This window comes from Diabrotica virgifera, chromosome 10, assembly GCF_917563875.1.
Source record: "Diabrotica virgifera virgifera chromosome 10, PGI_DIABVI_V3a".
NCBI lineage: Eukaryota > Metazoa > Arthropoda > Insecta > Coleoptera > Chrysomelidae > Diabrotica > Diabrotica virgifera.
The window spans coordinates 25104456-25121222 of NC_065452.1; the positions used below are offsets into that span (position 1 = coordinate 25104456).

At 33.2% G+C, this 16767-nt stretch overlaps 2 protein-coding genes across 2 annotated transcripts in view; one reads left to right on the forward strand and one right to left on the reverse strand.

The window, feature by feature from the left end:
- Nucleotides 1-16492, forward strand: part of LOC126893339 (NAD-dependent protein deacylase-like) — a 102992-nt gene extending 86500 nt beyond the window's left edge. The window contains exon 5 of the mRNA XM_050663402.1: nt 16365-16492. Coding sequence (XP_050519359.1) covers nt 16365-16474 — 110 coding nt within the window. The 3' untranslated portion in view covers nt 16475-16492. The remainder of the gene's footprint in view (nt 1-16364) is intronic.
- The window catches only part of LOC126893337 (neurogenic protein big brain), a 175836-nt gene that overhangs the window by 52884 nt on the left and 106185 nt on the right, over nt 1-16767 (reverse strand). The gene's annotated exons all lie outside the window — the stretch shown is intronic.

Genomic DNA, 16767 nt, shown 5'->3' on the forward strand with positions numbered 1-16767 from the left:
GCTGACGGTTTCTGACTAGTTTGACTGTTTGCTAGAACAAACCTATTGAAAACGTTTTGTAGTTTATCAATTGTATCGCTGTAAAGCAGATTCTTCTTTTATAAGTATGTAGTAATGTATGATGTAAATTAGCTTAAGAGTTAGTAACAATAAATGCCTTAAATTTGTTAATGCATAAATAGTGAAAATATACTGGAAATAATCAAAATTTAGTAAAGATACATTCAAAAAGTACAAAATTCTGCATAATTCTGCGACTAATGTTTATTAGTCTTAAAATATATAGTAAGATACATGATCACTTTGATTTAGCTACCTTATAACTGCCTATGCTTTGCTGGCAGTTGTTTGAATACAAAAAGTGGGAAATGACACATATGACATGATTCTGGCGATTGTTGAGTACCTATGTATGCGCGGTTGTACCAGTGGCGGCTTGTCCTATGTGGCAGGTGAGGCAGTGCCTCACCAGTATATCAATCGACTATTTACGTTATTTCGTTGTTTTATAATCAGTTTTTAAATATAATTTAGCTTTTTGAAATGTCCTAAATATCTTTATTTTTATGAAAAAAATTAAAATCGGTACGGCCCTGACTCTTTATCTTTTTATATATCCGTCTTCCACGTGCCATTCTGGAGACCATCTGCAACATTCACCATCTGCAACAGTATGGGACAACGCCAACAGTAAAACCGGCAAAATTTGAAAAATGTGCCACCGATTCTGGGAACAAAATTCATCCATCCTTGAGGCTTGCCTCAGGCTCCGCGGAACGGAATAGGGATATCCGAACGGCCTCAGGCTCCGAGGAACGGAATGGAAATAGCGGCACTGAAATGACTAGTTCAAGCCAAGCACAAGTCTATTGCAGATCATAGCTTTCTATGTACACGCGGTATATACGAATGGATTATTATATTTTAGAAGTTTATGGATATGTTTTTAAAACAGTGTTCACTTTAAATCATTGTTCATCATCACCTAATATATTGTTCTGAAGCTATTTCTTTGTGGCATTTATGTAATTTATTATTCTAAATGAGAAATAAGATTATACAATTTAACTTAAAAATGATTTTATTACCGTTTCCACTTCCACATCGGACGTTTACATACAAAAGTAGTTTTTAAGTGTTTCAAAAATGTTTTTTGTGTTTGTGTTTTTTGAAGTTATACTTCTTTACGATCGAGAGTGAAATTTTATAATTCCCTGGCGCATGCACAGACAGACAGTATGTAGTTCGTTGCTAATCTTTCAAATTATGTATATATCAGCGCAAATAAGTCATTAAAAGAATATATTAGTGTTTTTAGTAAATGTATTATTTATTATAATTTTTGTGTCTTTGGATTTGTCTTCCTCGGGAATAAAATATTTCATAATAATAGTAAGTATATTTACTTTAAATTTTAAAGTATTTTTATACTTCACTAGGTCTATTAAATTTGTCAGTATGTATGAGAAATCTTGTAACCTGTCAAAGCAAAGGGAGTATAGCTCAGTGGTAGAGTTCGTCCGGAGATCGAGAGGTTCCCGGTTCAAATCCGTGTGTTATCTAACTTTTTTTTTACTTTTGGTAGATATTGTTTTATTAAAAAATTTTGGAAAGTAGTAAGTAAAAATTAGTTTAATCTTTAAATAAAATACAAATAACCTGTTGAAAGTATATTTATTTCGTTGAAATCATATAATAGAAGTATAACTTCTTACGTGCGTACAAAGTACACACACATTCTTTTTTTTTTGTAAAATATATAACTACATAATAAATTATTTTTCTTTATTTATTTGTTACATTTACATAAAAAAGTAATTTTTAAGTGTTTCAAAAATGTTGTATGCTGTGGTTGTGTTTTTTTTTTGTAAAATTCATACTTATTCAAATCAGAGTGAGCAAAAGATTTAAGCGAATAATATTGCAACATGATTCCCACAGCCTTAGCTCATTCCCCATATCTTCCACGATTTTTGAAAAAACGCACACTCTTTTGTTATGTAAAATTTGAAGTTTTCAATATTGAATTGGAATTCAAAATAACTCTATGCACTGAGGCTGAAAGCATTTGAGTCGATCGCATTCACTGGAAAAGTATTAGAGAACTAATCGACAGCAAATATTTCTTGAGGATTTTTTGTCCGGAATTCTTTGTGGGGATATTTTGAATAAAAAATTTTTGTAGATTATTTGTCCGGGATTTTTTGTGGGGATTTTTGTCCCATGATTATTTGTCCAGGGATAATTTGTGAGGATTTTTTGTCCGGGATTATTGGTCCTAGATTCGTCCTAGCGTTATGACGTCACAAAATCGACCTTCTGGCCATTAAAGAGAAGCTAACCATAATAATAAAATTCCTCAGGTGTAGTGTGCCTCACCACTTTATACTATCACGAGCCGCCCCTGGGTTGTACATAAGTAATAGGTTCTGAATATTGCACTTCATAAAGAAAATGTATTGGAAATCAACAATTTCAAAAGTCCCTTGTAATATAAAATTTTAAACAAATATGCATTTAAAATAAAATTTTCGAATTTCTTTCTGCCATATTGGATCCGTCATTTTGTTTAAAAAAAAAGTAATGTTAGATTTGTAATCAGCGACCTTAATCTACAAAATGTGACAAAAAGTTGCGTTTTGATTGATATTTTCAATTTCTTTCCGCCATGTTGGATCCGCCCTTTTGTTTCTTAAAAAAAATAATGTCAGATTCATAATCAGCAATGTCAAAAACCCTTGAGAACGAAAGTAATTCCGAATTGTATAATAGCTATTTGTATAACAAGGGAGGAAAGTGCTACTTTTCCTCCCGAGAATGAAGTTTACTGCCCGACGCGTAGCGGAGGGCAGTAATCATTCAAAGGAGGAAAAGGCACTTTACTCCCATGTTATACATATGGTTTTTCCACCTTCCTCAAATTAATAACAAGTAATTTTTCATTTTTACTTAATTTATTTATGTAACTAACGAACAAAATTTATTAAAAGTACAATTAACAAGAAGTAGGTACAATATAACTGTCAACTGTCAAATTAAGTCAAATTATTAATGTAAACATTGTTAAATCAAAATAACAATTTACTGTTTTTTACCATTCTACAAAATACCGGGTGTTCTATAAATAAGCGTTAAAATGTATAGATACTTACGTAGTAGAAAATAGATATTGTACAGGGCGTCAATAAGTTATATTTCATAAATGAAATACCATGACGTCACTTTTACTTTTCCTCCCTAGGGAGAAATAGCTATTTGTATAACAAGGGAGGAAAGTGCTACTTTTCCTCCCGAGAATGAAGTTTACTGCCCGACGCGTAGCGGAGGGCAGTAATCATTCAAGGGAGGAAAAGGCACTTTACTCCCATGTTATACATATGGTTTTTCCACCTTCCTCAAATAACAAGTCATTTTTTCATTTTTACTTAATTTATTTATATAACTAACCAACAAAATTTATTAGAACTAAAACTAACAAGTACGTACAATATAACTGTCAACTGTCAAATATAAGTCAAATTAATAATGTAAACATTGTTAAATCAAAATAACAATTTACTGTTTTTTACCATTCTGCAAAATACAGAGTGTTTTATAAATAAACGTTAAAATGTATAGAAACTTACGTAATAGAAAATAGATATTGTACAGGGCGTCAATAAGTTACATTTCATGAATGAAATACCATGACGTCACTTTTACTTTTCCTCCCTAGGGAGGAAAAATATTTTCCTCCCTAGGGAGGAAAAGTACAACTTTGCTCCCTACAATCAGGTCCGGAAAAGTATACTTTCGGTAGAGGTAGGTGGAAAAAATATTTTCCTATCTAGGGAGGAAAAGTACAACTTTGCTCCCTACAATCAGGTCCGGAAAAGTATACTTTCGGTAGAGGTAGGTGGAAAACAATATTACGCTTTTAAAGGTTCATGACCACGTTTTCGGCATTTGGAAAGACAGTGCGTCGTATAAAAAAAATGGAAGATAGGTTTTTTGATCACAAATTGAACTAGGAATTCAAAAATGATTTTAAATTTGAAATACCTATTTTTTTTAATTTCAAACCATTGCCCGTTTGTATTTCAAAAAATGCGCCATAACTGCCTCTTAAAACTTTCCGGTACTTTTCGCCTCTTAAGTGTTAGTTTTAAGTAAAAATAGTCGCTAGGGTATTACGTAAAGTTTAGAAAGGGGAAAGGGTACAGAAAAACGTTACGGTTCATTACATCATGGGGGCAGGGTGGGTTAAAAATCTTCAAAAATTGTGTTACACGATACTTGAACGCTCAATTTCGTGCTGTGTCTTTCGATGACAAAAATGTGGTCCGGATATACAACTTTATGTTTTGTTTCAAATATTATTGAAATAATCCCTGAACTCACAGAATTGATACTTTGATAATTTTTCGTGAGTGGGCAGTACAAAATGTTCCAGTTCACACAGAAAGCAAAAATATGGGGTTTTGATACGCAAGTTATCTTTTGTTGATAAAATTAGTATGAGAATTTATTTTCTGGTGGTTATAAGCATTCCCACACCTGATAATTGTGAGGACGGAAATTTACATAAAATTACAAAAACACCATATTGACCATATGCCACAAAACCTCAAAACTATTGTCAGGACGTTCTTCAAATTTTGCTGCAACAAAAACAAAATCGATCACTACAGATTTTTAAAAACTTTTCGATGAGTTGGAAATTTCAATAGAAAATTAAGTAAAGTATCATAATTCAAGAAGAAACAGACTATTACACACCCTTTTTGCTTGTAAAAGGTATTCCAGAATTTACGAAAGATTTGAATTTAATAGAAAACACAGTTTTTTTTTCTTTAGATTGTAAATTTTTATTAAATCATAAAGTACATACTGGAGACCTATCAGGGCCGTAACTACGATGTTGGGGGCCCCCTACCGGTAGGTCTGGGGAATTTACCTCCAGCGCAAGGGGGGGTCCGGAAAAATGATATTTAACCCCTTGAAAGCGCATTTTCCCTCTTATGTGAACACCACACTCTCTTCTTTCTTTTTTTTCAGCATGTCCTGCAATAACTATAAAATTACCAGCGCTAATGATTACAGCTTCATCTGTATAATATCTGACATTGCGGACGGATTATAAATGAATGCGTTCGTTCGCTACAATGCAGGGCAGGGATGGGAAAAACCAACCGGTTTAAACCTAAAACCGGTTTTTTTACTTCGCAATAACCGGTTTTACCGGTTGTTTTTTTTGTCCCGGTTATAACCGGTTTTTTCTTTTTAAAGTAAAAACCGGTTATTAGGGTTTTACGGTGATTAGGATTAGGTTAGGTATTATTTTGGATCCCAATCATAATTATAATTGTCAAGTAATTATTCCAAACAAAACCATATTTCAAATTTTATTTTATTTTATAAAATATAGAAGCAAACTGAAAGTGTAATCTCACATCAGCCAGAAACAATTATTAAGTTTTATTATAATATTTCCTTGAAAAGGTATTTGTAATCATAATATTTACATAAGAAGTGATCTGGTTGAATTAGACTCAAACATTATCTATTTTTCACACTTAACTCTTAACATTGAAAGTGGGTGAATGACTTTTTCTGATTACCAAAAATAATTCTCTAGCTATGAATATCGAATTACTGATTACAAATACGAATCTCCAAGAATTTAGCTACGTTTTCAAAACGATACACTCATAAAGGAAGTATTAAATGAGTTAAAATGTACCTATTCTACATATATACAAACGTGTTAAAAGTAATACATATGTTCTTTCGATAGTAAATACTAATTTTGATCATATTGATATCGAGTCGAATGGAGTATCGCAAACTAAAGTGTATTGTAAATGTAACTTTGTAACCTATTGGATTAAAAAAACCGAAAACCGGTTTTTCCAAAAACCTTTTTCTTTGGCCGGATATAACCGCCAGGTTAAACCGTAAGCAAAAAAACCGGTATAACCGAAAACCGGTGTTTTGTAAAAAAACGCCATCCCTAATGCAGGGGCGGTTTCTCCATTGGTTCACTTGTGCAGTGAACACCCAATCAAATTTCATTAAAATACAGGTTGTTAAAAATCTCCTAAATATTATAGTATCATTAAAATATTTGTTTTTAAATCTCATAATTCATCATTAAAATATAACTGTTTTTATTAATCATAATATAATTTATTTTGAACTACACCACTACGCTAGATGCACGTTGGCAAGTGCAGAATTCAAATTGAACCCAGCCACTATACAGTAAACCTATAGAAGAACGAGAGATCTTAAATCCGTGAACCAGCGATTCTCCTATCTTAAAACATTGAGGATTTGTGCACTGCACACAGAGACCAGGGCGGAGCGTTTCGATTCACAGTTTGACATTTTCTGTTGTGGGAATTTATTAAATACAATATTGGTAGTTTTTTTAGGATGGAGCCTTATTCAGTGAAGTTTATAAAAGAAAATGCAAATATTTTTGAAAATCGACTTCTTATAAAAAGAATGGACTAACTTGGCCGGAGATAAACTTTGTACAAGAATGTGCAATAAGAAATAAAAAGTTTAAACATTGTTTTAAAGGTGAACAATATAGAAAAACTTCGTCGTTATGCGGGTGTGATAAACTACATTATTTGTTTTGTTTTCCATGTTTAGTGTTTTCAAAGAATGAAAAGCTATAATTTCAATCTCGGTCTTTGGATGCCGTTAAAATAAACGGATTTTTAAACAGTTTTGACAAAGCCATTTCAATATTCGTAACTTCATCGTCCACCTTCACCACCGAAGAAGCGCCATCATTCAGTAGGTATCATATTCTGCACAAAACAAAAAAAGTGTGTGACATCCTGATTAATCGGAGCCTGCGGAGCTTATTCACCGTTTGTATAATTACATTCTTTAATTGAACACCCTCCTTAAATTACCACGAGCCGCCACTGCTACAATGTAAAGGGTTTTGCTTTGTACCAAACGAATAACCAAGCGAACTCCTACGAATTCGTTCTTTCGTTCATGTTCACTTTGATTTAAAAGCACCTTAAGGTGCCTTAAGCTACTGCAGTGTGAGCCAAACACACTCAGTGAAGCTGGTCAGTGTACTGGTGGGACTGATCCTAATGTGCTCATTTTATCTTATGTATACCTTTCTTTTCAATATGTGGTTCCTTTCACGTACCAAGATGTGGTCTGGGGTAAATTGATTAAGACAAAGTAGCTGGGACCTGGGGTCCCTATTCCGGCTGCATTTTAGTTTTTATTTCGCCAAAATGACTAATTTGCTCAGTCACAATTTATATGTTTACGAAAGGTCTCAGGGGCCCCAGCTTAGCCTGGGCCCCCCTCTTCCAATGGCATTTTAGGTTTTATTACGCCGAAATAACTAATTTCTTAAGTAATAATTTAAATTTTTATGTTAAGGTCTCGGGGGCCCCAGCTTAGCTCAGGCCTCAGGGGCCCTGTTCTGTTCCAATTGCATTTTAGTCTAAAAGACTAATTTCCCCAATGAAAAATTAAAATTATGTTGCGGTCTTTTTAAAAGTGTGTCATTTGAAAATATTTCGTTGGGATCGGCTTTTAAAATACATATTTTTATTTTCCTCGTTAAAATCTATGTATATACTGAGAACATCAGAAATGAGAACGTTGAGGTCAATAACTGGGAAAACACTGAGAGACAGAATACTAAACGACAGAATAAGAGATCTCTGTAACATACAAGATATAGTACGGTGGGGAAGACAGAGACGACGAAAGTGGAATCAGCATGTGACGAGAATGGACAGCGAGAAAATAGCCCGTATAGCCAGGGATTCGAAGCCAACAGGCAAGAGACCAATAGGAAGGCCCTTTAAAAGGTGGCGAGATAGCTGGCAGTCAACATCACAGCTACGAATACAAGCTCAAAATCGGTAAGGAACAGGCCAAGAGGCCTGTTATAAGAAGAAGAAGAAGAATAAGAAAATCTACGTATCGGGGGCCCCGGGGGGGTGCCCGGGGCCGGCGGGTGTAATTTCCTCACCAAAATAATCTTTTACCTGCGTTTATAAGGGTATGTCATAATCCCACAGGTATTTTCCTCACCAAGACCAAAATGGTTATTTCAGGTAGATTTTACTAAGGGCCAATTTCTCATATCGAGTTCAACTCCAGTTTAACCTGAACTTCTAGTAAACGTCAGTTTAAAGTCAAAATCGTCTTTCTCAATTCCCGTTCAACCGATGGCAGTTTAAACTTGAACGATGCTTGAACGGTGAAATTCGGCCGTTCAAAGATTTCAGAACTCAGTTCAGATGATTTCATGGACTACGCATGCGTTGTATTAACACGAAACGCTGTCATAATATAAATATATCCTATTTTATTATATTAAGCCTAACGATAAACGATAACATTATTTGTGTTTTTATAATATTTATTTATAATTATTAAAATGACTATTTGATTATAAATACTTAAATTTAACTTTATTCAAAAACAGCGTAAAAAAGGTAGTTCAAAATGGCGACAGGTTTTTACCTTTTTGCCATCTATTGGCATTTCTCGAAATCTGTAGAACGAGCACTGACATGAACGCGCAATGAGAAACGCATTCCAAACAGAACCGGAGATCACCCGTGAACCCGGTTCAACTGAACCATAGATTAACGCAGGTATGAGAAATCGACCCTAAAAGGCATTCAATTGAATTATTTATCTACTATTAAATTACAGTAGGTACCTATAATTATAATAATTGATTAATTAATTATAGTATTTTATTTTTAGTCACAATTGGAATTTTGACAAAAATGGAATGTTTAATAGAAAGTGAAAGCGGTAAACCTTACGCGGTATTGGTATTTGAAAATTTTATTTTTTATAAAGTGAAAGTTTTAAAAAGTAAAGAAGTATTCTGGAGGATAAAACAACTTGTAGTGCGAAATTTTTTCCTATTGGTGCAACTTTTACAATATCTAGAAGTAGCCGACAACATAATCATGAACCAGATTGTCAGAAGTTAGATCGAAAAATTGTTTATAACTAGTGTAAACGTTAAGCCCAAGAGAATTGAAAAACCAGCAAAAATTATACGCCAAGCACTTGCAGCTAATTTGTCTGAAACAATTACTACGATTGTTGTCAGTTACATAAGAAAAAATATATAATTATCGACGAAAAATGCTACCTGGTCGACTTCTTTCCAATATTGATGAGGTTCAAGAATTTGTGACGGGGTGTGCTCAAAAAACAACCAAGAAAGAAAATTTTCTCTTTATAAACTGTGTCAAAAGTAGGATAATTGTATTTAGTTGTGAAACAAATATAAGACTTTTAGCCACATTGAATTTTATTATATGGATGGCACATTGCAATTATTCATTATTCATGGGCTAATTAATGGGCATTATATTTCTTTATTATACTGTTTACTGCCAAACAAAAAAAAAACAGAAATTTACAACAATATTTTTTATTTCGTAAAATCAGAAATTTTTAAAGCTCTCAAAATTGAGTTTAATGCTAGTAAATTTTTGAAGATTTAGAAAAGGAATGCAATTATTGAAATTTGTCCGAACACTGAAATACATGGTTGTAAATTTCACCTACACTATGCTTGGTATAGAAATGTCTTGGTCTCTTGATTTAATATCAGAATATAAAAATGATTCTGAAAGAGGCAAGTGGCTCAAACATACTTTTGGCCTTACGTATAAAACCAGAAGACGTATCAGATGGTTTTGTGTTTGATTTAATGTCATGCAAACCAGGAAAGGGAGCGTTCAAGTATTACGTAACGCACCTTGGGGGGAGGGGGGTCTTGCATAACGTTACGGCGCGTTACATGGGGGAGGGGGGTCAAAAATCTTCAAAAACTGCGTTACGCAATACTTGAACGCCCCCAAATGAAATTTAAGATAGATATGTTGATTATTTAGTTTAAACTTATATAGACGAAAATGCCATATTCTCCCCATATTTGTGGACAGAGGCAAATTCTTTTGTTATTCGTATTACGAATGCTTGCGAATCTTTTCATTCGCATTTTAATTTATCGTTTTGTAATACGCATCCATCCATATATATTTTCTTTGAAAAAATTAAAGAATTTCAGGTAGATACGTATGTTAAAATTTAAAGTTTGCATATTGCAAAACCTATCAAATATAAACAAGTTAAACTGAAATTGAAAAATATAGTAAATTTATTAATAAGATATCAGTCTAAGTCTAAACAAATGACTAGAATGGATTTTGTAAAGTGTCTGTCTTATTATAGTAAATATTAAATAATAATTTATACGTCTTGCATATTATCTATATTATAAACTATTATTATAATGTAAGGAAATTAATGTCTTGTATTCGGATTTCGGATGCTTTCATAATAGACATTCTTAAATTAAACCTATATTTTTATTTTATTACCTGGCTGAGTGAGTTGGTGAGGAAAATACCTACCGGATTAATAGGAACCTTTAAATTTGGTGAGGAAAATACCTGTCGGATTATATGTTTTTACTGGTTGGTGAGGAATTTACCTCCGCCCCCCGGGGCACTGCCCCGTTTGCCCCAATGGTAGTTACGGCCTTGAGCCCTACATATGCGATATCTTATGTGTTGCGAGTAAAATAATGACCCGTATCATGCTTAATAGAATGAGGAATAAAATAGACCAAAAATTAACAGCAAATCAAGCTGGCTTCCGAACAAATAAGTCATGTATATGTTACCGGCCAAACCCGATTTCAGGACAAACTAGCAAACTAGTTTGTCCTAAGCGCGTTAGGATAAACTAGTATGGCCTAGGCCAAAGTAGTTTGTCCTATCGCGCGTAAGCCAAACTAGTTTGTCCTAGGCCAAACTAGTTTATCCTGATATAAATACACACACTTCAGGCCAAACTAGTTTGGCCTAGGCCGTTGATATAAACACGTACACATCAGGCCAAACTAGTTTATCCTGAAGTGTATGTTTTATATCAGGATAGGATAAACTAGTTTAGCCTAGTCTAAACCAATTTAATCTAGTCGAAAGTAATTAATTACAGATTGGTTGCTGATTTAAACGTAAGTTTAGAAGACACTATTAAGAGTTATAAGACTTTTAAGTATTTAGGGTAAATGATAAACCGAGATGGCACTTATATGAAAAATATAGAAATGAAAATAGTACGGGGAAAATAACCCACGAAAGCACTCCATGGAGTGATATGGAAGAACACTCTAACTAAACAAAACAAAAAAGGATTTTTCAGGGCATAGTGCTGAATATTACCCTACAAGAGCGGAAAAATGGCCAGTGACAACAATAATACGAAATAAAATACGAACAGTTGAATTGGAGTTTATGAGAAGGTGTCTACGAATTACCACGTAGGATAGAATAAGAACAGCGGAAATATGAAACAGAATAGAAGTATGTAGAATGCTCAATTACAAAAAAGTTGTGGTAGTAAAAGTACAGCCCTAAAATGATACGGGCATGTACAAAGAATGCCGGAGCAGAGGTGGCCGAAAAAATTACTGGACAGGGACCCGCGGGGAGGAAGACCTGCTGTGAGATGGAAAACTCACATAGGAAATGCTATGATAGATAGAGACCTCAGAGGTGGCGACTGGGAGAATAGAGTGCTATGGAAGACGAAAACGACAAACTCATACTGGGAAAAAGCCAAGAAGAAGAAAGTAATTCAGCGAAATAGTACGGTTTAATATAAATAATAAATTGAATAAAATGCTTTGTTCTTGGAAAAATAATCATTTTTATTAAAATTATAATTATTCGTAACAAACAAACAATAATATTGAGTTATATTAGCGGTCGGACGGACAAGCAGCCTAGGTCATATTTCTCACCTTTAGTACCATCCTTGGATTATAAGCTTTCATTTGTCATTCTACCTGGTAAAATGACGGAGGAGTTTAGTTCACGGACAGACAGACAGACGGACGGACTGACGGACAGACGGACGTGGATAATTCAAAAACAATATTAATTCGTACTCGATTTTATTCGTAAGTGTATCTTTTCTTTTAATTTTTGGAGAAAACCTCATACATACTTTTATTTATTATTTTTTATATTATGTAATTATACAAAAATATATTGATTTATAGCATGTATCGATATCTTCATTCGATGTATCATATGATACAATATATCGATGTATAATTCTTTTTGCCATCCCTGTTGGGACGTGATTTGGGAATTCCCCGCATGTAAAATTCCTTACATGTTCGCTAAATTATTTTCGACTCGGCTAAATTGGTTTAGACTAGGCCGTACTAGTTTATCCTGAAGTGTGAGTCTTTATTATATCAGGATAAACTAGTTTGGCCTAGGCCAAACTAGTTTGGCCTGAAGTGTGTGTATTTATATCAGAATAAACTAGTTTGGCCTGGGACAAACTAGTTTGGCCTAGGCCATCGGTCTAGAGCAGCGGTTCTCGATCTTTTTGAGTCATGTACCACCAAATACTTTTTAATATTTTTGGTACCACCTGACAGAAATACCTATCTAGCTAGGTGATCTAATTAACTACAATAGTGGTGCTGATTTTGCGTTTTGTGTACCACCTCAAATAATGATATGTACCACCAGTGGTACATGTACCACAGATTGAGAACCGCTGGTCTAGAGTGTGTTTCCCAACCTTTTTGTGTCATGTCTCACCTTAGCCATTCCAAAAATTCATATGCCCCCTCTCTATGTAACATATGTACATAATTTTGAATATTAATTAAATAATTTTGAATAATAATAAATATTTAAATCATTAGGGAATTGTTAACGAAACACTAAATACAAGTAAATTTTCAAAACAAAAAACTCAAATTCAAATTCCAAATAATTTTAATATATAGATTTTTTTTAAATTAATTTATTATTTTAATTTAGCGAGATCCTTGCTCTTGATCGTACAAGGTGGATATCAAAGATTTCGGACTGGAGCCCAATAGGAAAGATAAGAAGCGGAAGACTCTCTAAAAGTAGGAGCTCTGGGAAGCTCTAAAAGTGTTGCAAAAGAAACTTGGTCCATAATAAACGATCTTCGAATTAAAACTCACACAGCTCAATAATTTTCCCTTCCAAACCCTGAAAGTGTAAACGAATATTTCGTTAATGGGAGTAAAAATATCAAATCAACTATTTTGCCGCAACAAGATCCAATTTCCTATCTTCCTAGTTCAAGAAAGGTCTCGAATTCATTATTTTTAAGACCAGTCGATAACTCTGAATTGATCCAAACAATCAATAGTATCAAAAGCAAATCATCCTGTAGTACTGATGGACTATCTATAAAAATTTTCTCTAATCTCACAGAAAATGTGTTGGAAATCCTCGTCTCACAGATTAATGATTCCTTCGAAAAAGGTAAATTTCCGGAGTGCCTAAAGACAGCCATTATTATTCCTCTTCATAAGGGTGGTGAAAAATCTAATGCTTGCAACTGTAGACTAAGAGCCGCTATAGGTGAAATTTCTTAATCATTTTAGGCACGATGGGACCCTATAACTTAAATAGTAGAACCTAAAAGAAAACGTTTCAACACTGTGCCGTCACTTTTCAGTGGCACATGCGTCGACAGTGGCGCATCAAACTTTTCACTTATGGACGGGATAAATAAATTAAAAGTTACCCTCCCTTACTAACAGAATTAATTTTTTTTATTTTTTTAAGTTCTATGTGATTAACACATAGGATTCAGCGTAATTTTAACCCACCACCCCCTTCCCCCTGTCCCCCCATCAAAAACTTAATTTTTCGTTTTTATTTTTTTTGGTGGGATGCAATGAATTTTAAAATTTAAAAAAATTCACACGCATAGCTGAGGCTTCTATAAAACACACCTATTTTTTATAGATCCATAGGTAGAGTGTACATAACCTCAAAAAATTAAAAGAAATTTTTTTTTTCAAAAAAGCTTAACTTTTTTTGAGGAATAGCTGTAGGTCTAATTTTTTCTTAATCTTGTGTGCTTTATCAAACACTATATTTTTGATTTTTTTCAGATTTGTTCTTCAAAAATCCGAAAAACTGTTTTTTGGGGGGTTTTGGGGGATTTTCCCTATTTTATAGACTTCATAATATATCAAATCAATTTTGTTTTTATAGGTTATATGTAACTTGAAGTAACTGAATCCTTTAGAATATTTAAAAATCAGAAAAACACGTTCAAACCCCCTTAAAAAACAGTTTTTTGGATTTTTGAAGGTGACCAGAGTTACAGAAAAATCTGAAAAAAATTAGAAATATAGAGTTTGATAAAATACACAAGACTAAGAAAAAATTAGATCTGCAGCTATCCTCAAAAAAAAGTTATATACTTTTTTCCAAAAAAAAAAAAAAAATTTAATTTTTTGAGGTTATGTACACTCAACCTACAGGTCTATAAAAAATAGACCTGTTTTATAAAAGCCTTAACTATGCGTGTGAATTTTTTGAAATTTTAAAATTGATTGCATCCCACAAAAAAAAATAAAATCGAAAAATAAAGTTTTTGATGGTGGGGGCAGGGAGAAGGGGGTGGTGGGTTAAAATTACGATGAATCTTATGTCTTAATAACATAGAACTTAAAAAAATGAAAAAAATTAAATTCTGGTAATGAGGGAGGGTATTTTTTAATTTATGTATCCCGTCCATAAGTGGAAAGTTTGATGCGCCACTGTAGACGCATGTGCCACTGAAAAGTGACGGCACAGTGCTCAAATGTTTTCTTTTAGGTTCTACTATTTAAGTTATAGGGTCCCGTCGTGCCTAAAATGATTAAGAAATTTCACCTATAGCGGCTCTTAGTCTACTATAGACCTATTGCCTTACTATCAGTACTCTCCAAAATTATTGAGACACTCATTAAAACTCGACTTATGTCCTTTCTCGTTGATAATAACATTTTATTACAGAATCAGTTCGGCTTTTTAACTAATAAATGTACCACTGATGTCATGTTTTCTGTACTACAATATTTATACTGCCACTGTTATCTGTGACTATGCCAAAGCTTTTGATTGAGTAAATCACGATATTTTGATAAAAAAACTCATTTTTTACGGAATTCGAGGTATTTCTTTGAATTGGTTCCCATCCTACTTGGATAATCGGAAACAACTGGTTAGAGCAAATGATACTGACTTAAGTCCCAGAAATATTATATGTGGTGTACCACAAGGTTCAGTATTGGGTCCTCTACTTTTCCTTATCTTCATAAATGACATCACTAATTTAAAAAACGATGGAAATTTTTTTCTTTTTGCTGATGATACCAGTATCACTTGGAGCAACTCAACTATTACAACTCTTCGTTCAACTATAACTTCGGATCTACTGACGATAAAGCTCTGGCCTAACTCTATTTTATTCTCTTTTAACGTGGATAAGACAGTGGGATTTTCCTATAAAGGATCTCTTCAACCTTTGCCTTTTAATAACAGCCAGATCAGTACCGTTGATTCTGTAAAATTTCTTGGTATTTTTTTCGACAGCAACCTCAAATGGTCCCTCCATATCGATTCGTTAAGTAAGAAACTCGCCTCAGCTCGCTATGCAATAAGATCTGTTTCAAGGGAAATCAATTTAGCATCTTCTAAAATGACGTATTTTTCGTTGTTCGAGTCTCATCTTCGATATGGTCTTCCTTTTTGGGGTTCTAGTACAGCTGCTCAATCGGATGTTATTTTTAAATTGCAAAAAAGAGCAATAAGCTATCTGTTTGGCCTCAGAAGAACTACACATTGCAGAAGTTACTTCAGAGATCACGGAATTTTAACACTTCCATCTTTATATATTCTAGAAACGGTTTGTTTAATTCGTAAACACCTTCATGTCTTTCCAGCAAGACCTAATCATCTATACTCCACCAGAAATTCAACGATATTTATATTTTTTTTTGATAATTACTTACCGATCCCGTCCACAGAGTTAGTAAAGAAATCTTTAGCATTTCTTTAGAATTATATTCAGCCAAAAACTATACAACCATCTCCCATTACAACTTAAATCTGCAACATCTTTCCCAAAGTTCCGTAAAATGACAAAAGCCTATCTATCTAAAAGACCATATTATTCAATAGAAGAATTTCTTAATGAATAGGTAACTAAGAAAATTGGGTTTCATATTCAGCAGCTTAAACTTATTAGTTCCTAATGTTGATGTTATTTGTTCAATTTGCAATTTATATAAATTTTGCAATATATTGTTTTTGTTTATATAAACTTTACAATATATTGTTTTTGTTTTTGCTTTACTTTAATACTCTTATTTTCTGATATTGACGATTTATCTAATTCTAGTAAATTGTATTTGTTATTTGTTACTGATATTTTTTTTTGACTGTATGTAAGCATTGTCCATAAAATTGTAAAATTTTCAGTGACAAAAAAGCATATTTCTATTCTAGATCCCGAAGATCATGGAGAGATGAATTGGACGAGGCCATGGAAAGACGAGACCTTAGAGACGGAGAAGGCGGCGACAGCTCTAAAAATCCTTATACAGGGTGAGTCATGAGGAACTGTACATACTCCTATGGAGAATAACAAATGACCATTAAAAAGTGTCTGCTCCCATTGTTTAATAATATACAGGGCGAGTTGTTAATTTTTACAGAAATTTCTATTCGTCATAATTTTTGAACGGTAAGATCGATAGAATAGAATATAATAGAAATATGCTTTATTGTCACTGAAAATTTTTACAATTTTATGGACAAAGCTTACATACAGTCAAAAGAAAAATAATATCAACAACAAATAACAAATAACAACTACAATTTACTAAAATTAGATAAATCGTCAATATAC